The sequence below is a fragment of the Mauremys reevesii genome, linkage group 2 (assembly GCF_016161935.1).
Source record: "Mauremys reevesii isolate NIE-2019 linkage group 2, ASM1616193v1, whole genome shotgun sequence".
NCBI lineage: Eukaryota > Metazoa > Chordata > Testudines > Geoemydidae > Mauremys > Mauremys reevesii.
This window is the reverse complement of record NC_052624.1, coordinates 112,199,624-112,226,239: the sequence shown is the minus strand read 5'-3', so window position 1 is coordinate 112,226,239 and position 26,616 is coordinate 112,199,624. Positions and strand designations below refer to the sequence as shown.

Here is a 26,616-nt window from a genome sequence, read left to right as displayed (position 1 = left end):
TTTTGCACCAGCAAAGCCATCAGGATTAAGCCGTGTATGAAGCCAACTATTAATGTACCTGAAAAAAAGACACAGTAAATTACATGTGCCATAACTCAGTTCATCTGCCTTGAAAGAACGAATGATTGAGTCAGTCACGTTAACTGGTGATCCATGTTTATGTATTCAACATCTGATGCTTAAGACCCCAATTCAACAAGGTCTTTAGTGGGACTGCTCCTGTGCTAAAAGTGAGGCATATGCTCGAGCACCTTCATCAGTTTCCACAGCTCACTGGCACTTACGTTATGGCCATTCTGAAAGAGAAGACACTACGTATTCCATCCTTTTGTGTTGCAGAAGCTTTTATAACACATCCTACTTCTATTTGGCTAGCAGGCTAGTAATTTGTATAAAATTTCACCACAATTATCTACTGCAACCTTCTGCTATCTTCCTTCCAGTGCTGGTGGTACTAGTGCTGACAGTCCCTGTGCCTGCCCACTGTACGAAATCAGTAGCAATGGAAACAGGGCCTTCTGCTTATATCAATTCATTGCATCTGTGGACTGATCAGAATACCATGCTTGCCAGATATAAGAAATTTTTGTCATGTGGTTTATTTGTTGGAAGGTGCAGCACCCACTGACAATAAGAAAATGTCTTGATTGCTAACACTCTTCCAATGAATCACTTCCTTTTGTCAGACTGGCAAAGTAGTAAGGGACTCTGGGCTGTCATTGAAATTAAGTGCATAATCAATCAATCATAAATACCTTGCCAGTGTTGACAAGAAATAGAAAGTACAGAACGAACAGTGGCATTTTTCCTCCTTGGATTAACTTGCTGAGAAGCCAACTCTCAAAGACGCTTTCTTTTACGTTATATATTAACATGAAATGGATAATAATTAGAGGAGGTTATTTGTTTCATGATAGCAGAGGAGCTGGTGATATGTTGTTTTACAGACCTGTCAGGGACGGATTATATAGACACGTGTGGAAAAAGAGGCTCCAGGTTATTCTGCTGTTAAAAAAAAAAAGTCCATGAAGGCAAGACTGTGCTGTGTATAATGAATGAAAGTGAGAGATATTCTCTCTGTTTTTTACCTTGCCTGTATTAGTGTCTTTAAGTGTGGGTGAGTAGTATAGTAATGAAAAAAATCAACTGTAGAACATTTGGTTGTGAAGAATGACGGCCACTGATGTTAAGTGTGCCCTGCTGGGACACAGTAGGTCTCTTTTTTCAGAGGCGCTGAGCACCCACAACTCTAGCTGACATCAGTGCTGTTGAGGGTGCTTAGCACCACTAGGAAGGTCCAGGGTATCTAAAGGGGGGACACCCAAAAACTGAGACAATTAAAATCAATGGCCACAGTCGAAAATGTGGCTGCTAAGTACACTTGTCTAATTTACTGATACTGTGACTATGAGGCTAGAGTTGGAATGTTTCACCCCGTCAAACAGTCAGAGGGTGAAAAGCCCTGTTAGATCATCAGATATTTTCCCCTGCTAATGGAGGATTGTTCCCTATAGTACATTTGCTTGTATTTTATCCAGCTTTGTTTTAAATATTCCAAGCAATGGCGCTTCCAACACTTCCCTTAGGAGACTGTTTCACAGCCTAATAACTCTCACTGCCAGGCAGTTTCCCCTAGTGTTTAGGCTAAAATTCCTTTTTCTTTAGCCTTTATTGTTACAATTACTTATTATTTTACCCCATTATTTCTAGTTCTAATTCCTTGTACCACTCAAAATAAATTACATTCCCTTCTTGGTGTTTATTTTCTTCATAGATTTGCAAACTTATTTTCTCTCTCATCATAACTTAACAAAGCTATTAGCTCTTTACATTTCTCTTCCCAATCTCTCCAGCCACCTATTTTTTTCTTGCTTTTCTTTGAGCTCCCTCCCATTTTCCAACATCTTGCCCGTGATCTAGTACCTAGAACTGAGTACAATATTCCAGGTATGTTTTCGCCAGAGCCATAGAGAGAGGTACCTATTGCCTCCCCGTCCATTGACCAGATGACTCTGTAGATGCAGCCCAAAAATGCACTCATATTTTTTACTATAATGTCACCGTGTTGCAATCAAACTCATTTCTGTTGTTCTAATCTTTCCCCAACTATACATACAATATGATGAGGACTAATTTAGCTACAACTAATCAGGAAAGAGATCTTGGAGTCATTGGGGATAGTTCTCTGAAGACGTCCACACAGTGTGCAGTGGCGGTCAAAAAACAGGAAGTTAGGAATCATTAAAAAAGGGATAGAGAATAAGACGGAGAATATCTTATTGCCCTTATATAAATCCATGGTACGCCTACATCTTGAATACTGCATATAGATGTGGTCTCCTCATCTCAAAAAAGATATACTGGCATTAGAAAAGGGTCAGAGAAGGGCACTAAAATGATTAGGGGTTTGGAACGGGTCTCATATGAGAAGAGATGAAAGAGGCTAGGACTTTTCAGCTTGGAAAAGAGGAGAGTAAGGGGGGATATGATAGAGGTATATACAATCATGAGTGATGTGGAGAAAGTGAATAAGGAAAAGTTATTTACTTGTTCCCATAATATAAGAACTAGGGCCCACCAAATGAAATGAATGGGCAGCAGGTTTAAAACAAATAAAAGGAAGTTCTTCACACAGTGCACAGTCAACCTGTGGAACTCCTTGCCTGAGGGAGGTTGCGAATGCTAGGACTATAACAGGGTTTAAAAGAGAACTAGATAAATTCATGGAGGTTAAGTCCATTAATGGCTATTAGCCAGGATGGGTAAGGAATGGTGTCCCTAGCCTCTGTTTGTCAGAGGGTGAGATGGATGGCAGGAGAGAGATCAATTGCCTGTTAGATTCACTCCCCGTGGGGCACCTGGCATTGACCACTGTCAGCAGACAGGATGTTGGGCTGGATGGACCCTTAGTCTGACCCAGTATGGCCATTCTTATGTTCTTATGTTAACCCATATCATTTAGTAACAACAGGTCTACTTTATCTCCAATTTTTCTTTCCCGTCTGTACCCCCTCTCTATTGGTAAATGCTCTTCTTGTTCTTCTCACGCCATCTGGCTTATATTAATTCATTCTGGTTTTTATTTTTGCAATCTTTAACTTTTTCCCTTCAGGGTTTAACTGACTCCCTGTATGCTTGTTTGGTTTCCTGCACACTTTGCTATTCCCAGTATAGCTTGGTTTCTTTTTCACCTCAGATCTTTGTGCAATCCCTTATGAAATCACACAAGTCTCTTCTTGTTTCTTACATTCTTCTTTTACAGAAGAATTGAAGCCTGCTTGGCCTTATTTAAAGTGTCTTTTAGGTTGCCTTAGCCTTGTTCCGGACGGGCAGATTTGAATATTTCCTCCTATTCCACATTATACACTTGATTTTTAAACCTCTCCTAAATTGCTTTCCTGAAATCCAACACCCTTCTGCTGATGCCATACACATCTGAATTCAGCCCTTCATGGCGAATCTTCAGGGTTTCAGACAGCCTGTTAACACTGTCTGTGTACAAGTCCAAACCATTTTAAAGTCATGTAATAATTCTCCAGTACAGTGTAAATGCTTCCTAGGAGTCCTTTTAGTTTGGGCACATGATGCTCAGAATTGGAACAGAGCTAGTTCTGCAGGGTATTGGCAGAGCTGCATGGGAAAGCCTTTACAACACTGCAGTGCTTGGCCTCATTACTGTTGGCATTAGGCAAGAAAATCTGCCTTCCAAAATTAATGAGAATACACATTTTCCAAAATGTGAACAGGAAAATGAAAGCGAAATATCAAAAGCTCTAAAGAACCTACCCTAATCTATTTTACGGGCAATTATGAAAAGTTGATTTTTGACAAAAAAAAAAAAGGGAACAGCTCTTTTGGCACTTTAACAATGTATCCAGTTGATGCCAACTGGGGATGGCACACGCACACGCACTCTATATTTGCATACTATAAGTCCTTTCCAAAAATGTTAATTTAATGCTGGTGATAGGTGCTATCTTGACAGTAATGGAAACTGATGGCCTCTCTTTATCCACAAAACAGGAACGGGTAATAGCAGTGCAACAATAACACTGCCATCCTACCCCAGCCTGGCCTGAAAGTTCCACCTTTAGAAGGGGAAAGGTGATTTAATTTCTGGGCCCATTCAAACTTTAGTCTCCATGCTGAGATGGCCAGCAAGGATACTTCAGTAAGATAATGGAGCAAATAATTAAGCAATCAGTTTGCAAACACCTAGAAGATAATAAGGTGATAAGTAGCAGTCAGTCTGGATTTGTCAAGAACAAATCGTGTCAAGCCAACCTGATCACTTTCCTTTAAAGGGTAACAAGCCTTGTGGCTCGGGGGGAAGCAGTAGATATGGTATAGCTTGATTTTATTAAGGCTTTTGATACTGTCTTGTGTGACCTTCTGATAAACAAACTAGGGAAATACAATCTAGTTGGAATTACTATAAGGTGGGCGCATAACTGGTTGGAAAACCATTCCTAGAGAGTAGTTATCAGTGGTTCACAGTAAAGCTGGAAGGGCATATTGAATGGGGTCCTGCAGTGATCAGTTCTGGGTCCAGTTCTGTTCAATATCTTCATCAATAATTTAGATAATACATAGAAAATACACTTACAAAGTTTGCAGATGATAACAAGCTGGAGGGCTTGCAAGTGCTTTGGAGGATAGGATTAAAATTCAAAATGATTTGCACAAACTGGAGAAATGGTCTGAAGAAAATAGGATAAAATTCAATAAGGACAAATGCAAAGTACTCCATTTATGAAGGAATAATCAATTGCACACATACAAAATGGGAAGTAATTGCTAGGAAGGAGTATTCAGAAAGGATCTGGGGGTCATAGTGGATCACAAGCTAAGTATGAGTGAACAGTGTAACACTGTTGCAAAAAAAGCGAACATCATTCTGGGATGTATTACCAGGAGTGTTGTAAGCAAGACACAAGAAGTAATTCTTCTGCTCTACTCCGCACTGATTAGGCCTCCACTGGAGTTTTATGTCCACTTTTGGGTGCCACATTTAAGGAAAGATGTGGACAAATTGGAAAAAGTCCAGAGAAGAGCAACAAGAATGATTAAAGGTCTAGAAAACATGACCTATGAGGGAAGATTGAAAAAATTGAACATCCAAGTATGGCAGAGCCCCAAGAAGTGGAGTAGTTAGCAACTGACATAGCTGGTGCTGCTGGGATATTTTATATACTGGCTGGGGATTCTGGCACAGCTTGTGAGCCGGGGAAGGACTCCGGCGGGGGCTCACACCACATCAATACTTCACAAAAGTGGAAACCAAAAACATTAAAAAAAAAAAAAAAACTAAGGAAATTCCCAGACACAAAATGTAGGTAAGATAAAATTATAGTTGTGAATACACAGGCTCCTTACTGGGGGAGGAGCTTGAAAGAACATCATAGTTTTATAGAACAAATGTTGAAAACTATATACAATTCAAATATCTGAAAGAGGGAAATAGAGCATTAGGGTATTCTAAACAACCTTAATTCTGTCCCCATTTTCCCTGCCCCATCTCTGCTGAACTTCATGGAACATGAGCCTTATGCCTGAATACAGAAAATCTTTCTCACTGACAATATACGCTCTATACGCCTCTACTTTCTATCATCCTTAATATAAGACATGTACAACCACCTCCATGAAAGACCAGAGACTGTCCTCTGATTCTGATTCACCATCCCTTGATAAGACAGCAGTAGAAACATCTTGTCCTGATCTTACTCAGAGGGGTTTCACACTGCTGTGACGCCACTGACTTCAATGGAGTTTTTTCTCATTTAATCTAGTGATGAGATGAAAATCAGGCCGCCCCTATCTCTTGCATGTCATATACACACACTGAAGATCTAACCAGCTCCCTGTACAGCATTACTTCCCTCATGCCAGCTAGTGGAATTTGTTTTTGCGATATTAACCTTCTGTGCTGCAAAATGGTTAGCCTCCTGGTGTCTGTGGACATCTTCCCTTTGGAGTTCAGCAATGTGTATTATGCTACATAATGTGCAGCGGACATGGTTAAAGAAGTCATCCTCCACTTAAAGTCCATATGCAAACTACCCAAGTATATGTGTTTAAAATGTCCAAAGCCACCAGGGTTTACAGCTGAGCTAATTAATCTTACATAGCCTTGGTCTACACCACAAACGTACGTTAGTATAACTACATCACTCAGGGGTGTGTAAACAGCAGTATGTTGACTGGATGGCTTCTCCTGTCAACATAGCTACTGCCTCTTGGGGAGGTGGAGTACCTACGCTGACTGGAGAAGGTCTCCTGTCGGTACAGGTAGCGGCTTCACTAAGCGCTACAGCGGTGCAGTTAAGTGTAGACAAGTGTAGTGTAAGATGGCTATTTGTGAAAAACAATGCAGATGTCACAAGCATATTAACCTCCTAATGTAGGAGTTCAAAAGGTAACACAATTATAGGGACAGAGTTAAAGATGGACTTCCATACATTTCAACTTTAAAAAATATATTTATTTTACTAATAAAATTGGAAAACCAGGACATGCTATGATTTTTAACAATGTCCTTTAGTTCTCCCCTTTTGCCTGTAAGTTATGAACCCTTATTTACAACCTGAATGCTGGCCCCGTTAAGTATTTTGTCTGAGAATGCTAATTAGAGTGCAGCAATTTTCAGTGATGCCATTACCACAGCAAATCTTAAGAAACCGTGTGGAAGCATATTTCTTGCTCTATTTCAGAGCCACTCACAGCTCTCAGAATGATAACTCCGGCATTGATATTAGCATTTTTAAATCACAAAGATGTCATCAAAGTAAATGTGAGGGCCTGAGTTTAATATACAAAAATAAATTCTCATTTCATACATTCTTTGCAATACTTAGGTGCAATAGGGCACATTATTAGAGCATACTGTAGTAAAGGGCACACCCATTGTGCCTTGTTAACTGAGGATGTACGGTATATTTCCACTTTAACTTTGAATTTCCTTGCTTTTATGGGTTTAATTTAAACTCTCAGGGCTACATGTTAATTGAAGATTAGATACAGAACACCCATTTACTGTTAACTGTAGTTGTGCACCCAATTTACTACATTCAACACAGAAAATTTAACTTCTAATTTCCTTTCTGATTGCTTTATGCTAGTTTAAAAAACAGTTTAACTAAAATGTCCTGAAAATGACTGATACTTATTGAGTTACATAAAGGGCTTGATTCTGAGAGCAGTGTAGCTTTCTGGTGTGATGCAGAAATGCATGTAAGCCAAAAGTAGCTTAACTGAAGCCAGTGGGACTAACCAGAGGCGTGAAGTTAAACATGCATTTAAGTGCTGTGCTGGATCAGGGCCAGCACCTTGCAGGATGGAGCCCTCAGAACCAAATACTAGGTTTTTACACAGACACACATAGACACACACACCTGCCATTTGTTTGCCTGGTACTTCCCATTATAAGACCCTATTTTCAGTGGCTTATAACTTTGCCAAACGTAAACCATTTGGGTTGAAATTTTACATGTCAGGTGCAAGTTTGGCTGAAACTTCCTGAAAATTTTCAGCCAAAATGGTTCTGCCACTTCTAAGGAAAAAGGCTAGGGAAAAATAGGCAGTTCATTACTGCTGGTGACCCTTTCTTTGATGAGATCTAGGGCCAGCATGCTTTGGAGAAGGGACATGAAATTTGGCAGGTGGTGGCATTTGTGTCGGGATATGCCTTTTACTGCTCCTGTGAAAAATCTGCCCACATTTGGCCAAGTTATAAATCTCTCTGAAAAATCAGTTAGCACATGCTCAGTAACGACTTTGATTTTTAACAGCTAAGATTTCTGAAGACACCATCCTCACTGAGGATGTTCCAGCCTGTCACAGGTCCAGACTGTGCATTGCATCTTTCTCAGCGAGCTACTGAGCATTCTCCTTCCAGTCCAGGCTTCATGGCTGAATCTGGACTTTCCCTGTCATGGCTGCTCCAGGCCACAGTTGGGCCAGATACTGGAACTGAGAGCAGGGAGCCTGTCTCTCATGGACCTTCAATGACCCCTTGTTGTCACCCAGGCAGCACAGAGGAGGAAGCCATCTGACTGGAATGCCGCTTGACCAGGAGGGAGGGAAAGAAGTAAATTTGGATAAGGACTCTGGTCAGACTATAACTAGAGGGCAGGAAATGAGAAACTGACTGGGATTGGCTGGACAAAGAGACTGGATAAAGGAACCAGTGTGGTGTTGGGGTGGAATGGGGGCAGGGAGGAGGTGAGTGAATCTGAGGGGAGTTAGCAGAAGAGTCTGTGCCCACTAGCGCACACTCCCCTCCAGAGCGTGGGATGGAAACCAAGTTTCCTGAGTCTCAGCATTTTTCTGCTGTCAGCAAAGATCTCTGAAACCCACTGGCAATCTGTCTCATCCCCCTCTTGTGCTGGTCCAAAGAGAGAATGACATCCTACTACTGCTGCCAGTTACGCCGATAACTCAAGTGTCAGAGGTCTGTGTGGTAGATCTAAAGGTTTCAGCCCTGCTGATGATCCATGTGGGTATATATAACATCACATGACAGAACATTTGTTCGTTTGTTTTCTTATTTTAAAAGCCTAGAAAATTACACACACAAACTAACTTAAAACGAAATTATTAAGGTTGTAAAGTCAAGCACTTAGAAGTGTGGAAATGCCAGAACTAAGGTTGTCCATGTAACCTTAATTTGCCCCCCTTCTGCGGATGCATCATGATACAGTCTTTAATTACATAATCACATGCTATTTTTTCCACAGGACCCCGTATCATGTAGTACACAGAGTGGACCACAGTTACTTAATATTTTAATAGACTCATAGAATCACAGGATTGGAAAGGACCTTGAAAGGACTTCTAGTCCATTCCCTTGCACTCAAGGCAGGACTAAGTATTATCTAGACCATCCCTGACAGCCTGCTCTTAAAAACCTCCAGTGACGGAGATTCCACAACCTCCCGAGGCAATTGATTCTTCTTGTCTTCACCTTGTTTTTTAATGTGTAGCCCTGCGCTTTATTCATTACACACTATTCAAACCCTGATTTGAAGACATAATTATTACTTTCCTACTGGGCTTTTCTATGCTGCTCATCTCTACAGTATCTGATTGCTTCACATACACTAATTAATTTATTTCCCCAACAGCTCAGTGAGAGGAGATATTATTATCCCCATTGTACAGATGGGGAACTGAAGCACAGAGATTAAAGCCAAAAGTATCCACTAATTTTGGGTAATTTTCAGAGTATTGAGCATTATAAGCTCGGAATTTATATGTTCAAAGCATTGCTCTCATTGACTTCAGTGCTCTGCACTGCTGCAAATTTAGGCCCCAGGATCTTAAGTCAGACACCCAGAAAATGATTAGTGATTGCCTGTGAAAAGTTTGGTTCAAGTTACTTGTCCAGCATCACATAGGAACTCTGTGGCAGGGGTAGGGATAGGACCCAATTTTCCACTGCAGCATTCAACTGCCTTAACCATGAGACCATCCTTTCCCTTCCTGCAATCCCTTACCTAACTTCCTACATGTCTTCCAACTTCCTCAACATATGAGCCAGGAATCCTACAGACAACAGCTTCCTTCACTGTGCAACCCTGATTCATCCCCAGAGCAGGTCTATCCTGTGCACTGAAGGAGGCAGGGATCCTGTGGAAAAAATAGGATGTGATCATGTAACTAAAACCTGTATCGTAATGCATATGCACAAAGGGGCTGAGTTAAGATTGCACGGGCAACCTTAATTCTCCCATCTTCCAACTTTTGAGTGCTTGACTTTGCAATCTTAACATTCTTTTAACATAGTTTCTGTGTGTTATACACAAATACAGACCTGCACATACATAAATCCAGTTTATATGGGGGCATAAAACAGTCTGGTATTTGTGTTAGGAGGATATTTTATGGGTTTTGAATGTCTCTATCAGTTATTTTCTGGTATAGGGGGTAGTGAGAAGTAGCTGCTGTGTTTTGTTTTAATGTAATTATATTTTTCATATGTAACACAGCTGCCTAGTGCCCAAGAAAGCATTTTTATGCATTATAAATCAAAAGAAACGTTATATATAAGAGTGAGATATTTCCAAAAAATATTTAATCTATATCTATTTTCACTGTTTCCTTGCTAAAGGCGAGCAAATGTCTGCCTGAGGCCAGCACTGTACAGATGCTCCCCGAACATGAAAACACACAAGCTGCTTTTGCCAAATGTTGCCAATAAACATGCTCTCAGGGCGAGAACCCGAGAAACAAGTTTGAATTTATAGCAGCACACTTCTGTATTAAGAGACTAACAAAGTATTGGAAACTGGGGTTTGGTATGTAACTGCTCGCAGTCCCTGAGTTATAGAATTGTGAAGCTGTCACAACACTGATATTGGCACTCTGGCCCCGAACTGGCCTGTTAGAGACCCTGATTTACACACTTAACCATGGGCGTAAGTGCTGTGCTGAACAGGAATGGAATTAAATATATGCTTAAGTTCAGCATGAGCGGTATCACATTGCTGAATCAGGGACAGGTCTTTGGGCCTTGACTTAAACTTGAGCAGGACCAGGGCCTCTGTAAATGTAAATGTAACTGTCAGACTTTAATGCAACTACAGACACATAGATAAATAAAAAGACAACCGCTGTTACAGTGTTATGTGCATCACCTTGCCGTGCATGAGAAGACGTATGGTAAGTGTGACATTGAGACCTCCTTCTGTCACTTTTGTGTCCTTCGTGTTCATCCTGGCCTGGTATCTTCAATGCTTGAAAGCAGTTTCTTAGTTTTTTCACTTCGTCAACCTGCAGAAAGAAAGTACCACTGAATGGCTGAATTTTTTCAAAGCTGAAAATATCACGCTGCACAAACCAATTAACATCCCCCCTTTGATTTTCCCTAGAGTGGCTTAGCTTGTGAAAAGCTCCTTTGATTGTTGTTTTTTTTAAGTGCCTGAGTACTTCATCCTTCATGAAGTAGGTGATAAACTTGCCTTTTGAGCCTTCTAGATTCTGTTGGCTTCGTGTGCTCTGAAGTTGAGAGTGACTCAGTGTAGCAGAACCACAATGACAAATTGAAATATAATATTTCCTTGAACTGACACATTTGTGTCTGTGTGTGTGTGAAAAAAATTCCAATTTTACTTTTAAACACTGTTATTGTTTGAACTGGGAAATGGAAACACTTACATTCCTCTCCCTTCTCCTCCCTGTCTCCACCCCATTCTTTCTTGCTCCTGCACAACAGAGGATTTTATGGTCCCTACAGTTGGTCAAGCCTAAACATTGAACCCTACCAGCAACAGCAGATGACACATTAACAAAGACATCTGAGTAGCGAAGAGCCACTTGCTGCAGTAAATCTGGGCACTGTCTGGCTTTGTTTTTGTCTAAGAAGCCCAGAGGTGGTTCTGTCTCTCCAAGGCCAAAGCTCAGCTTCTGCCCTAAGTGAGAGAAGGATGTTTCTTAATCCCTAATGACAAATTGCAGATTTTCAGTCATTCACAAAGTCATAAATATCCTGAAATGCTAATGAAAGCGGCAAGGACAGGCCTTGAAGGGATAAACAAGCATCTATTATGAATTTATTATTGCAAGGACATTTATCATTACAAATTAAAATGGGGAGGGATGAATGTTACCAGGGACAGGCAATCCACAAAGTAAAGAAGGCTTAAAGCTTTCTTGGAGACTGTTTAGTGATTTTTGTCCATTTTAGGCCTGTCTTAAAGAAAATTGAATCCTTATAGTCACACACAGAGCAGAACATTAGTTTCAGAACAAGGACCAAAAAAAAAGGCAAATTGTCGCTTCTCTCAAAGATCTGTTAAGGTTCATGTTGTTCATTACTTTGGTATCACTATAAGAAGTGGAGGCGCTAGTGGCTAAAGAACCAGCCCCAGTGTGTTGACATCTCAGAGTTTGGCCCAGCTTTGTGGCCCGGTCGGACTTTGCAGTGGCTAACACACATTCTGAAGGACACAACTTCACAGGTAGTGGCCCAGCAGCTCAGTATGAGTCCCATCAGGTGCAGAGTCTATGGCTAATGACTGCTCATACATGATCATTGTGGCTCTGGGGACTGAGGTCAGGAGATTCAGTCCTTTCCTTCATGCCTCAGCGGGAGTAGCAGAAGTGTTACGAGGCTATCACAGGGCTGTAAAAAAGTATGCAACCCAACTACATGGAAGGGAATGAGAAAGAGTGAATGTGCATGTGAGGATCTATGGAGGGATGCTTCGTGAGCTACAGAAACGCCTCGTTCCTACAACTAGTTCTGTGAGACCTAGACGCACAGAATAAATGGGTCCCCTCTGTTCCCTCGGTTATGGGGGCCAACTGTTCCCAGGATCAATTAGCCCGGAATGGAACCAGCACATTTTGGTAAAAGGTTTGCACATCCCTTCCTGCCATTTAACTTGGACTTGTGACTAGGCCCTGGGAGAGTTCACACTGATCAACAGGAGTATAGTAGAAAATCTGATTATGTCTTTGATATAAATCAGTCCCTCGTCTAGATTATTATTTTTATTTACACTGCACATCTCCCAACCTGGAGAAAAATGGAAGAGAGTCCAGTAGAACAAGCTGCCTAAGGAAGGGGACGGAAACCGGAAACTCCTGTTTGTGCTATTGACACACTGTGTAGCCTTGAGTAAGTCAGTTTGGCCCAGATCCTCAAAAGGTATTTCAATAGGAGTAAGGTGCCTCGACATCCTTGAGGATCTGGGCCTTTGAGATAGCATATCACTGCAAGCCTCTAAAGAATACGAGCAAGCTTCTAATACTGCCATTTGGCAAAAACTACCAAAGAAATGCAGTGGTGGCCTTTTGCAGAGAGGTGTTGCAATACAGGCGAGTTCAGCAATGTTCTGACTATGGCTGGGTGAAAATGTGCCATCAAAATTTGGGGTGGGAGGGTGGTCAGAAAACCTGAAAACTTTTGGTTTTGGCCGACTTTTTGTTTTCTGGATTTTAGCAGAAAAGTCAAAAAAAATTGCTGAAAATGCTGACAAACATGTCCCCTGGCTATTTTTGGCAGGAAAAAAAATTCCAACCAGCTTTAGTTCTGACACCCAGTACTTAATCTTGTGGAAGCAGAAGAGACATTTGGGTGAGGGCCAGGTGTGAGGAGGAAGGAGCTAGGTAGTAGGAAGGGGGCGGCATGCGGAGAGAATGAGTTAAAAAAGGAGATGTCCTTTCCAAGTAGTAAATATATGAAAACATGAATATACTGACACATAGATATGAAGATAGAATGGTGCTTGCGTTATTAGGTCATTAACAATGCCTCAGGTGTAGTGAGTCCAGTGACCCAGTAAAGCATATTAACAGCTGACTAAAATAAGCCCAGGAGGTTTTTTTAATTATATGGATCATTCAGTTTGAAAGAGACATTTAAAATTAAACTTATTTTATAATTATTATTCAGTAAAAATAACGATTTTTTGTAGGTAACACCATAAATACACACAAGATTGGGCTTTATGGGTGTGGAGAGGTGAGACACTGGCTGGGCTGGGAGGACAGCTGTTCTACATATCACCTCAATCTAGCCACCTTTCCAGATGGATTACATGGCAAAACTGCTGTAGAATCAGATCATGTCCCAAGTATTTAAATACTAAAAACTATTTCTCTCTCTCTCTTCTGTCCAAACTCACATGATAAACAGCTTGATTATTTTATAGGATTTTTGGCTTGTGTATGGGCATGTGTAAATACTGACTGAGGTAAAGCTAAGTCAAATAAATGAGTTTGTATTTATTTACTTGTACGTGGTGAAGTCCAGGGTTATGCTGCAATCTTGCAGAAGTGAGTTTCATAGTCTAGGCCTGTCTGCCACACTATAGAGCTTCTTCCCATTGGTCAATAGTTTCTCATTGCCAGTGGAATTTAGCTGTCATAAGTTCCAGGGTTGTGGAGGTCCATGTCAAGTCTCATGTAGCTAAGGCCAATTGCATGGATGACTGTGAATATCAAGACGGATACACTGAATTGTTCCCTGAATGCTATGGGGAGCCAGTGCAGAAAGGACAGCACTGGGGTGATGTGCCCACAGTGACCTTTGCTGCTACGCAGCCTGATCTCTGAGTTTTGTATTCTCTAGAACTTTTGCAGGGTGTGTGGCTTCACTATTAGCTATAATGAGTGGCAATAATAAATCCCAGAGATAATAAATTAGTGGATAACCATAGGCAGGCCTGCATGTGAGACTCCAGCAGGACTCCTGAGATGTGTTTATTTTGCGCAGAACACTCCCATTACCACATGGTAAAAAATGGAAATTCATCCTCTGAGATAGAAACCTGAGCTCTTATTCCCTATACAGTTTATTATTATGTAGGGGACATTTGGCCCAATAAAAAGGGCCTTTTCTATATATTTTATTCAATATGTATTTTCTAATTTTACATATAAATGTTATGTGTAGTACACTTTCACCACTATTTACCATAAATGAGGTGTCTGTTTTTCAATGTGGAATTTCAGTAATTGTTGCTAGACCAATCTGTTAACATTTAAAAATAGATTAACAACAAACAATAAGCCACCAAAATACAACAAAAGACAAATAATTCCTGATGTATTCCACTGGATTACTCTAGGCCACAGAATTAACTACATGCTGAAAAGGCAGCGCCAGCAGACAAGTGTAGAGAGGTTAGAATTTCATACAGCATCCAGTCCAGTGAGGAAGGCAAGATCCTACCACAAGGGAACTGATGACAATCTGTCAAAGGCCCTCTTTCTGGGGCATCATGGTCACGCCTGCTTGAAGCAAGGATGTATAGGGAATTCTCTGAGAGAAAAGAAAGGACAGCATATCGCCCACAGCAGTACAATCGTGCCAGCTGCAAATATGGCTGTTTCCTGTAAAGACTTCATCACTCACAGGAATAAAAAATACCCACTGTGTTTCAGTGCCATTTCAGATCATCATAACAGTTGCTTTAAAATAACACTTACAGGATTAATATTTCAGTTCTCACTCACCAGCTCTCTTGTAAATAAGTGAAATCTTTGGTATTGTAAGAACATTTTAGTCAACCAGAGGACTATGCAGTGAATAAGTTCCCAGACCTTTGTTTGAAACCAGATTTATAAAAAAAGCATGATAAATGACGTTTATATGGACAGTCAATACTCAAAGTGAAGAACCAAATGCTTGCCAAGATTTCAGCCACGCTAATCAATATCTCCAGGATTGATTTAAACTGGCAGAATCTTTAAAATTCAAAAGCAAGTTTGTCACCTACTTGACAAAGTGCTCAAAAGCTCAGAAACATCAAATATTATATTTATTAATGACTTCAAAGTTAAGCTCTAAAATGAAACAATTTATCTCATTTTACTACTGAGAAGCTAGTGCTAGATGTAAAGTTGCCCGTTTGCTAATTATGTGTAGCTGGGATACCCAAGGAAAAGCACTACAGAATTCTTAAATAAAAACTGTTGATTGCTTTTACACAGCTGTTGACTGAAATACCATCTGGTGCCAAATTCTATTCACCTTATCCACTTGATAGACCCAGTGAAGTAAGGAATTGATCCCTGAACCACCCTACCAGTTCCATGGCACCCTGCTTTGTTTATTATATAATATCACAACTCACATAACAGAAAAATGAGGCATCTGATAGTGACTTTACTGCAGTATGATCTATTTCTGAAATCACTGGGGCAGATTCTCTGCTGCATCCAACTTGCTAAGCATAACAGCCCTTACTATAGTGCTGCAAAAACTACATTTGGTTTTCCCTGAACATCCATTATACATCCTCTGTTATAAAGGGGTTGCTGTAAAAATGCAGAAGCTTGGCACTACAATATTACTACATGGGAGTGAATTTCCTGTACCTGATTAAAAACACAACCCATTTAAAGTTATTTAAATTTTGCAGGCCAAATTGTGACCTCTGCTGCCCCTGTGTAACCCCACTGACTTTAATGGCATTCCATATGGGTGACCAAAAGCAGAATTTGGTCCTATAACCAAGGGCAAGATGGGGATAGTGGGAGTTAGAAAGCAGCGTTAGAGGAGCTTGCCCTCGCCTATCATCCCCTGCTCAGGACTAACCACAGCACGATCCTTTGGCTCCTCTGGGGACTTCTGAAGAGTGGGTAGCTAATGATATTTTGCAATGAAATATCTAGTGACTACTGCATAGATCAGCATTACTCTGGTGTTAGTTAACATCTTCATTAGTGATCTGGAAAAGGGTGTTAGCAGCACATTAGCAAAATTTGCTGATTATACTAAATTAGAAGGTTTGCAAACCTGAGCAAAGGCAAGGCAATAATACAAAAGGAGACACGGAGATGAGAAATATGGGCAGAAATCAACACTAAGAGATTCATCCTGAATAAATGAGGCTAATACATGAGGGGAAAAATTATTTGTACCAGTGGGACAGAGAAACCTGGAAAGCGGTCATGCCATCAGAGACCTAGGAACAGGTAAGTGGACAGCAAATTAGGGGTTGAGATGTCACATCATGAAGCAGAGATAATAATAGGTCCTCTCTATAGGGCTCTGATGCACCTGTTCCTAGTATACTATGTTTAGTTCTGGGTACCTCATTACCAGACAAATTGAAACATTGGAGTGAGTTCACAGGAGAGCAATAAAATATAATCGGGGGAGACTGATGTATGTGAAAAATTATGAAACCAAATATGCTTAGCTTGGTTAAGGAACAAAATAAGGAGACACATAACAGACTACAAATGTTGAAAGACCAACACCTGGGATGGAGAGGAATTTTTTTGGGTCGTACAGCAGGGTTGGTTGATGTGGGAAGAGGTAATAACTAGGAGTTATAGGAAGCAGTTAAAGGGAAAGTTTAGGCTGAATTTCTGGAAAAAAAACTTTGGACACTGAAATCTCCTAAGGTGAATAATATTCTCCAAAAAGTGATAAAGAGTCCTGTGGCACCATAGACTAACAGACGTATTGGAGCATAAGCTTTCGTGGGTGAATACCCACTTCATCAGATGCCACTACATGCTACATGCCACTACATGCATCTGACGAAGTGAGTATTCACCCATGAAAGCTTATGTTCCAATGCATCTGTTAGTCTATAAGGTGCCACAGGACTCTGTCGCTTTTTACAGATCCAGACTAACACAGCTACCTCTCTGATACTTAATATTCTCCAAGGTGAAGTGGCAAAAGCCCCATCACTTGGGAATGAACTGGATCCAGCGCTGTGGGGCTGGATCCAATGCCCATTAGCCTTTGACTTCCAGAACATTGGTTCGGGCTCTAAATGGGATGAGAGCTGGTCAGGAATCAGAATTTCCGTTTCATTAAGAAATCTATGTTTTGTTCCGTATTGGTATGAAATGTCAAATTTCAAAATATCCCACAAGTTAAAACTTTGGAACTTTTTTTTACCATTTTTTGTTTTGGGTCAATCCAAGTGCTTTTGTTCTGACAAAGTTGAAATGTTCCATTTTGATTTTGTCTTGTCATAAAATATAAAATACTATTTCAAAACAAAAAATCATTACAAAATGAAAACGAGACATTACAATAAGGTCGGACCATATAAAAATGCTTTGTTTTGAGTTTTTAAAAGGAAATATTATCAAAATGTACACATCCCCGCAGAACATTTTTATTTTGACAAATTGGCATTTTCTAATGAGAAAAGGTTCCATTGGAAAATTTTCAACCAGCTCTAATAGGGACTAATCTTGTGTTGGCAGGGAAATGGATTTAGATGAGCTAATGAGGTTTTTTTCATCTTTATTTTCTAGGCCTTTTTAGGTTTCCTGGCTTTTTTCCATTTTTGTCAGAACCTTAACATTATCTTTACTTAGGAGGGACTTTTTTTTTTTTGGTCAGTGAATAAGTTAACTTGGTAGGGAAAAAAGGTCATACAGTATTCAAGAAGACACAATACTTGTTTTCTTTTTCTTTTTTTTTGGTACTCTGTATTGAAATCTGAAAAGCCCCATTTCACATTCTGCACTCTGCACTCTGCAATTGCACATGTAATAATAGGACACACTGGCCTTTGATACAATTCTCTTCAGGGAACAAAAGCTTCCTTTGGCAAAACTACAGCTACTGCTTGTTGTAGGTTACACATGTCTTTTCAGTCAAGCATGATTAATAACTGTTTAAAAAAAATGCTCATGACCCATGGCAAGTATTCTTTCAACTATAGTACCAGCATTATAGGCTCTGAATCTCAGTAATTTTAAAATGTGCTTCTACAATGGAACTATAATTTAATTACTTTTTCTGCAGCCTGTTCCATTTTGTTTCATCACTTTGATTGCACCATGTGCCTGGCAACTTATGGAAGGCTGCATCTGCCTCCAGGATTATTTCACTGGCTGATTTAGACATCTGTTTCTGAAAATGACTTTATTTGCAATGGCATAAAGAATAATCAGACTTGTTTAATCCAGATAAATTGGGAAAGAGAGAGAGAGAGAGAGTTGGAGGGGGAAAAAGGGACAGAGAGAAGAAAGAGAAAACAAATCTCTACCAAACACTGCAGAGGATGTCAAAATAATCTGAGCTGCTCCTGTGGTTTTGAAAAAGAGGTTATCTGATGGATATGATACATGAAAATATGAGTCACTAAGTCCGTTCCTTTTACTGTTTGGGTGGAGCTTGCAGATGGGATACATAATACATTGTAGCACAAGCTGCATCAGTTTAATGTAATTTTCATCCCAAAGAACTACATTTGCAACACCATCCTCTGAGACCATAAAGCAATTTGCAATGATCAGTAATACCAGATAAACATTTCTATATTACATCAGCTAAATTCAAGAACCACTGTGGCTGACATTTCTCAAAATGCTGCTGTAATAATGTCTATTGCAAACAGCATTATGTTGTACACAGCAGAGTAGAAAGTTTAACAATAATTTAAAAGGGCAGTTACCAAGCATGCGCCAGAGCACCTGTAGATTAGAAAGGCAGGCCCAGGACATTTATGGTACAACTTTTCACAAGCCAATCTGCAACCTAAATAATATGAATTACCATTTGGGGATTTCAGTTTATATCATTGCTATAGAATTTGCCAGTTAACATTAAATTATAATTAATATTTTTCAAAATTCTTCAAAAAGACAAATATTGTAACTCTCCCAGTCAGTGCACATATTAGTTTTGCAACTGTCCATTAGATGAGAAGAAGGAAATATACATTGGTTAAGTATGAAAAGGCCCTAGGAATACAGTTTTCATGCAATGAAAGGAGAATATGTGTCTGACATGCCACTGAACTGCTTTCAGAGGACAGGGTCATTGAGATTCAAAATGGTGGTCTTGGTAGTCAACAAAGATGACATTACAAAAAAAATTGCTCTCAGTTTCACAGCTGAACCACTTTTTAACCCTCTCTTTCAACTGCTTAAAGTTTATCTATCATTGTAGCTCCTTCTCTCTCTAGACCCCTTGTCTTCACTCTTTTAAGCTATGACCATGCTGCAGTTGAAGCTGTGTCTGCAATGGCCAGGCTGCAGTGGTCATCACCAGCCAGTTTGGACAGGAGTATTTTTCTGGGAATTGTTACTGTCTGTCCTCCCGGGCAGTTAGATGAACTATTTTTACACCAGGATGTAGCACCGCTCTCAGGAAATAAAATATCCCCTTCCCCAAAGGCAACGGAAAGGGTGCTTACAAGCAATAGCTGTGTATAAAGACAGTTGTTGATACAATACTTTCCACTGTAGCATGGGCAGGGGCTTGACTGGCTGTCTTGAGTGTGAGGTGTTTTCTCCCTCACTGTACATAATCAAGGATAAATCCTGCTCACCTGACTCATGCAAGCAGTCCCATCAAATTCAGCAGAACTTCGCTCAGGAATCCCAGGGCTCCTCGCTATTTCCCCAGTACAGGTGAAGGGCAAAGGGGCAGCAGCAAAATTCTTTCACTCTTCTATTTCCCTGCATTGCCTCCCCCGAGCAAAACTACTGCAGGTGTGTCCAGAACCATACATACTTCCAAGGCTTAAAGATTCTATGCTACTTGTAGGCAGAGAAAGATGCTAAACTCCTCTGGCAGCCTGCATCTTTAGTACTTCGGCAAGCATGACAGCCTACATTTGGAAGCCTGGTTAGAAGATTTTTGTAAGAGAAGCCATCCAGAAAACAAATATCTGACACTCTGAAAACGTCCACTGCTTTTGCTCAAACACACAGAGTCAAACAGAAAGGTAGCTGCTGCATTTGTAGTTAAGGAAAGGGAAAATAATCCTGCTGTGTTGGTCCTGCTGAGGAACTATTCAAAATATGGGGATGAAGGGTCATGTCTCTCCTCCATATATATCTCCAATAACACTTTAAATTAAATGTATGAAATATGCACATACGATTTAGTAAGAAACTGAGGAACTGTTTCAGGAAAGCACTTACTCACACGCTTACTTTAAGCATGTGCTTGCATCCCATTATTATTAATAAAATAAAATAATAATAATAATTAGTAGTAGTATTAGTATTACCCTAGCACTTAGGAGCTCCAGTCATGGACTAAGACCCTATTGTGCTACAATGTGTGTACAAACATAACAAAAGAGACGGTGCCTACCCCAAGGAGCTTCCAATCTAGTATAAGACAAGAGAGAACAGATGGATACAGACAGAGCGACTGTGGAGTACAATGAAATAGTGAGACAATATTGGTCAGCAGGATAGGCGGTGGTTACAGCACACCAGCAGCTTAACCATTGTCAACAGGACTTAAGCATGTGCTTTAAGTTCTGCCCTGGAGAGGGATGCTTTTCAGAATCGGGGTCTGGTTGCAAAAAATGTTAATTATTCATAATGATACTTTATTATTTATTTCTCATAGCACCCACTGTGTTCCAGTGATACAATTTCTAAACATAAATGAAGACACAGTCCCTGCTTCAACGAGTCTATAATGTAGGGTAGGGGTAATAGTTGTATAAATAAAGTTAATCAAAGCCACTGAGGTGAGTAGTACTGTGTTCTGTGGCTTGAGTATAAACTAAAGCAAAGAGATTTATAACAGTTTGGTTAACTAGCTTTTATCCCCTTATTTTCATTTGCCTCTGCATGATTTGCCCAAGACAGGTGGCAGAGGCAGTGGTGAGCTGGAGCCAGTTCGCACTGGTTCACGCAAACCGGTTGTTAAATTTTGAAGCAGTTTTAGAACCGGTTGTTAACCCGCTTCCCTGCGAGGAGGGGGCGCTGCGGCTTTGATGGGTTCTGGTTAGGAAGTGATGTAATTCCTCCTCTGGCCACTGGGGGTGCTGTGCTGTGGGAGCCATGTGGGCCGCCGCTTGGCCCTGGGCACAGGCCCTGTTGCTGCTGCTGCTCCCCCAACCCCTGGCCCTGGGGCTCCCGGTGTTGCCTGGTGGGTCCCTGGCTGCTTTGCTGGGGCTGGGTTGTGTCCTGCTGCTCAGGCTGCTCCGAGCCACTCTCCCCATGAGTACCTGCCACCCTGCCCGCAGCCAGCCCCTGTCTCCAGCCAGCCCCGCACCCCCTGCCCTGCCTGCAGCCAGCCCCTGCCGCACCCCCTGCCCTGCCCACACCCGACCCACACGCCCTGCCCTGCCCGCAGCCAGTCCCGCACCCCCTGCCCGCAGCCAGCCCCGCACCCCCTGCCCTGCCCGCACCAGACCCGCACGCCCTGCCCTGCCTGCAGCCAGCCCCTGCTGCACCCCCCTGCCTGAAGCCAGCCAGCCCGCACTCCTCTGTCTCCAGCCAACCCCTGCTGCACCCCCCTGCGGCCCTGCCCAAAGCCAGACAGCCCCACACCCCCCTGTCTCCAGCCAGCTCCACCCCCCCTGCCCTGCCCGCACCAGCCCCACACTCCCTGCCCGGCCTGCAGCCAGCCCCACACCCCCCTGCCCGCAGCCAGCCCCTGCCCGCACCCCTTGCCCTGCCCGCACCCCCTGTCTCCAGCCAATCCCTGCCGCAACCCCCGGCCCGAAGCCAGCTAGTCCACACTCCTCTGTCTGAAGGAGTCTGCCTGAAGTCAGCCAGCCCCACACCCCCATCTCCAGCCAGCCCTACACCCCCGTCTCCAGCCAGCTCCGCACCCCCTGCCCAGCCTGCAGCCAGCCCCGCATCCCCTGCCTCCAGCTAGCCCTGCCCCACACTCCTGTCTGCAGCCGGCCCCATGTCCACTGGTGCCCTGCAATTCCCAAGGCAGTAGCCCTACACACCTGCTTCAATGAGGGGGGTAGGGAGCAGCTGGGACCCACCCATGTGCACACCCTAGGGTAACCAGACAGCAAATGTGAAAAACTGGGACGGGGCTGGGGGGTAATAGGATCCTATATAAGAAAAAGACCCAGAAATTGGGACTGTCCCTATAAAATCAGGACATCTGGTCACCCTAGCACACCCCCAGGGAGTGGCGGGGACCCACACATGTGAAATGGAGCTCATTTCTAGTTCAGGCCCATCTTTTTAAAAATAACTTTAGGTGGGGTAACATACAGCTGTATTTTCCCGGACATGTCAGGCTTTTTGGTTCTTAAATAGCTGTCTGGGAGGTATTTTTTATTGTTAAGTATGACACTCAATGCATTGCCACTTCTTATGGAGAAAGGTACGAAAAATACATAATGTGGCACATCCCTTAAATCAGAACTTTTTATAGGGAACCGGTTGTTAAGATTTTGGCAGCTCATCACTGGGCAGAGGTGCTTAATTATGTGTCACGGCTACTTTTGTTATATTTTAGACTCATTCACAACCACCATAGGAAGCAAAAGAAAAGTAATAAAAGGGATACAGAATCCTACCTACCCTCTCTCAAATAGTACGAAGGGAAGAAAAGGCAGGGATGGATGCTGAATGATATTATAAGGCAACCGATGAAAGGTAATACTTGAATACACAACCCAATTAACCCGTGCAAATCACTGTAATCTCCATCACAAGATATTATTGAGGCAAAGAATTTAGCAGGATTAAAAAATAATTATCTATCTCTATGGAGAAGAATACCATTCACATTTGGATTTAAAATACCTAAGATAACAATTTATATAGGATATCAACTCAGATATCAGGACTTGGAGCTTGATTCAGCAAGGTAATTAATGGGACTGCGTGGGTATTTAAAGTTAGACATACGCGTAAGTACCTTGCTATATCAGGGACGGAATCACTAACCACCTAGCAGAAACGGCTCTATAGGCATGTTATTGCATAACTGTTCTATATGTGAGGATTTCACACATGCCTCTGAAGTATCTGGTGCTGGCTGTCTAGATGGACTATTGGTCTGATGTGGCATGGCAATTCCTATGTCCCTGGGATATAGTTTGAGAAAGCCTATTTGGAGAAACAATCAAATGTTTAGAACTTATTTTAGCTGAATCTCATGAACCTGCGATGAAGATCTGAGGCTTTCCATTGCAGAGAAAGAAGGGATGATGTAGAGCAGAATGATAAAGGAAGGGTGGGTGAGATATGAGTCAAACCAGGCCAGGAGAGTACTGGAGAAAATAGCTTTTTTCCTAAAGCATTCAGGGAGGATAAAGGCTCTGACTGAGCAAGGTACCTAAGCGTGTATCTAACTTGTAGCAAGTAAGTAGCCTCACTGATTTCAATTTGCAGGCCAATTGACTTCAATGTGACCACTCGTATGCTTAAACATTAGGCACATGCTTAGATAACTTGCTGAACAGGTGCCAGTGTCTTCGATAACTTTTGAAGATGCAGAGAGATAAAGCAGAATAAGAAGAGAGAGAGCCATGGTCAAAGAGTCAAGGAATGAGTGATTAAGTACATGGAGCTGGGTAGTTTCAGAGTGAGTGAAAAAGCCAAATTGGAAATAGTCAAGGCGTTAAGCGCGGAGATGTAGCCAGAGAAAATCACTTTTTCCAGAAGATTTCTGAGTATGGCGGAAACTATCATGTAGCAGAGGGACAGTAGCTAGCTAACCATGTTAAGGCAAGGTTTTTTCTACAGGAGATGATAAAAGAAACACTGAGCGAAATAGGGATAGATCCAGTGGCTATGGAATGGTTGATATAAGGGGAAAGTGCAGAGAGCCAGGAGATTATCATTCAAGTTATTGATGATAAGAATCTGGGGCTGTATAGGTCATACATCAATATTAAAAATAAAGCCTGCTCAGTATTTTAGAAGTGTTTAGAATTGTGGAGACAGCATATGAACATGTATACATTTGATTTATTTATGCTTGATTTAGCCATCTTGTACTATACAGGGTCTTTGATTCGAGGAAGGGAATTGGTTTGAAATGTTTCAGATAACAGATTTGGATAAATTAGGACTAACCAGTTGGGTTCCAATGGTTATTTACAACAAATGCTGAATGTAATAGATAGATCCATGCCTGGATATAGCTACTGTTCACTTCAAGCAGGGAAACACAGATATAGAAAGAAAATGATCCGTGTGAGAAGTTTCACTGTGCTCTGTGGAATTAATTTAAATATTCTGTTCCTTATTATTGTAAATGTGTGAAAACCATGTTAGCATGCATGTTTACACACAAACACATACAAAATCACAACATGGTAGTGATAGGTGGAGTAATGCTATTTATTTTTACAAATTTGGGATGACACCAAAATAGTGCAAACAGGATTAAAGCTATGTGTTGATATTAAAAAACAAATGAATCAGTGATTCCACACTTCCCCTGTTTATTTTATATTTGTACCACAAAGCAAGAGGATCTTCCCTATCAGACTGTAATAACTTTGAAGAAGGGTATTTTAGGAGCTTGAGCAATTGGGCAGCGTCCTTTTCATTTTCTTCATTCTTTAAAGGACTAGTATACAAAAGATGCAGCTATCACATAGGACATCACAGTAGCTTTATGATTCTTAACTACAGCTATCAAGTATCTTCCAATATGGCTTTGTTAATTCAGTGGCATGCTACTCACAATATATCAGAATACACTTACACACTGTTCTTGCTAATGCAAATTCCATGTGTAATTATTCATGGACTACTCACCAGCTTAAAGTTAACCGCATGCTTATCAGTTTTGGAGACTGAAGCCAGAGTGCTCAGCACCTTGCAGGATTAAGCCCATAGCACAATGACAGGCAGAACTGCAATACCACAAACTGAGAAGTAACTTTTCAGCTGGGCTCGGGTCTGGCCTCCCTGTTTGTGGGTGGAATTTACCCTTGTAAAGTTTTTGCACCCACAAAATGGACTTTGGGGGCACATCTGAACGGTACTACTTCTGCTTACATGAGCAGTTAGAAATCCAGCTGCTCAGATCTGTAACTGCAGTTGAGTAGAGGACAACAGAGTGTGGCACAGATTTGGTAGGTGCAAACTGCACCTGTAAATGAGAGACCAGCCTTCCAAAAATCCAGGGGTGAGCCAGCAATTTCATAATTGGTTTTTAGTATTCTAAATATAAACATTCTTTTTTATGTTCCTTAACTACATGTTGGCAAGTAGGGCTGCTAGTGAATTTCTGTAGGACAAGAAGGTGAGAGAGAGGCCTTGATACAGCAAAAGAATTATAGAGGTACACCCAAATTTGCATGTTAAATGGTTCCTTGCTATTTCTAAATTTTTGTCCAAAACCAGAAAACTTCAGTTTTTGGAGCATTTGGGTTTTTTGAGAAAATACTGAAATATTTTGATGAAAGCAGACAATTTGCAAAGAAAATTTTGTTTTCTCAAAAAACAGTTTTAATGGAAATTTTTTGACCAGATTTAATAATAATATCATCATAATAATCAGAACATTATCCTACTGGGGACTGGAAGCATTGCCATGCATATTGTGTAAAGCCCAGATCCCCAAATGTGGTTCCTAACTTATGGGAGTTAGTTGCCTAAATACCTTCTAGGATCTGGGCCTCACTAACTAAGCCAGCTAAAATGGTGATTATCTGTAATGATCTTTTTTGTGAACAATCTGCAGGTCCAGAATTATTTCCCAAAGTAATAGCGTTCATTTTAAATTGCAAATTCAAAAACTTCACAATCTGTTCACTGACAATTCATGTAGGGGAAATAAAAGGTAAAAATGTCCTTAAGATTCCTATTTTGGTACCTGGTACCTATACATTTGCCATATTCATCACTCAGCTCTAGACATTTGCTAGGAAAAGAGTGGAATCCAGAGCTCACCAAACTATTTCAGGCAATAAAACCAGGGTGCTGACAGTGAGCAAATCCAGGTTTTAACACCACAGCTGAAGATCTATTAAAATAATAATAGATGTGTAAACATCTATGTAAAAAGCAACCAAATATTTAACTAATCTAGAACTTTTGAGCTCATGCTATTAGGTAACTTATTACATAAAAGCAACAAAGAATCCTGTGGCCTCTCTGACAATCCAGCAAATGTAAAGAACATTGTTTCGTCATCACTCTTTAAAAAACGAACAATCCAAAGTTCAATATCTTTTGTCTTCTCACTACTGTACCCAGAGGTCATCATTGGAGCTTAACAATAGCTTGTTCTCTGTCTAATATTTATACTGATTGGCCACATTCTGACTGAATACCTACTTACATCCAAGAAAAGTTTCTTGCTCCTGGATCTGAAATCCCTTGTGAAGGACTTTTCCAACAATGCTGCAATTTATTTTAAATATAGTGGACTGACTTTTCCAGTGCTGTCTTTTTATAGAAAAATACTGGCTTGCGAGTAGTGTGTGGATAGGCAGGAAGGAG

The 26,616-nt window shown here is 41.1% G+C and overlaps 1 protein-coding gene across 18 annotated transcripts in view; it reads right to left on the bottom strand.

The window, feature by feature from the left end:
• The window catches only part of LOC120396454 (poly(rC)-binding protein 3-like), a 585,054-nt gene that overhangs the window by 75,236 nt on the left and 483,202 nt on the right, over positions 1 to 26,616 (bottom strand). For all 18 annotated transcript variants that reach the window (XM_039521351.1, XM_039521349.1, XM_039521363.1 and 15 more), the window contains one exon: positions 10,638 to 10,773. In XM_039521351.1, coding sequence (XP_039377285.1) covers positions 10,638 to 10,715 — 78 coding nt within the window. In that variant the 5' untranslated portion in view covers positions 10,716 to 10,773. The remainder of the gene's footprint in view (positions 1 to 10,637; positions 10,774 to 26,616) is intronic.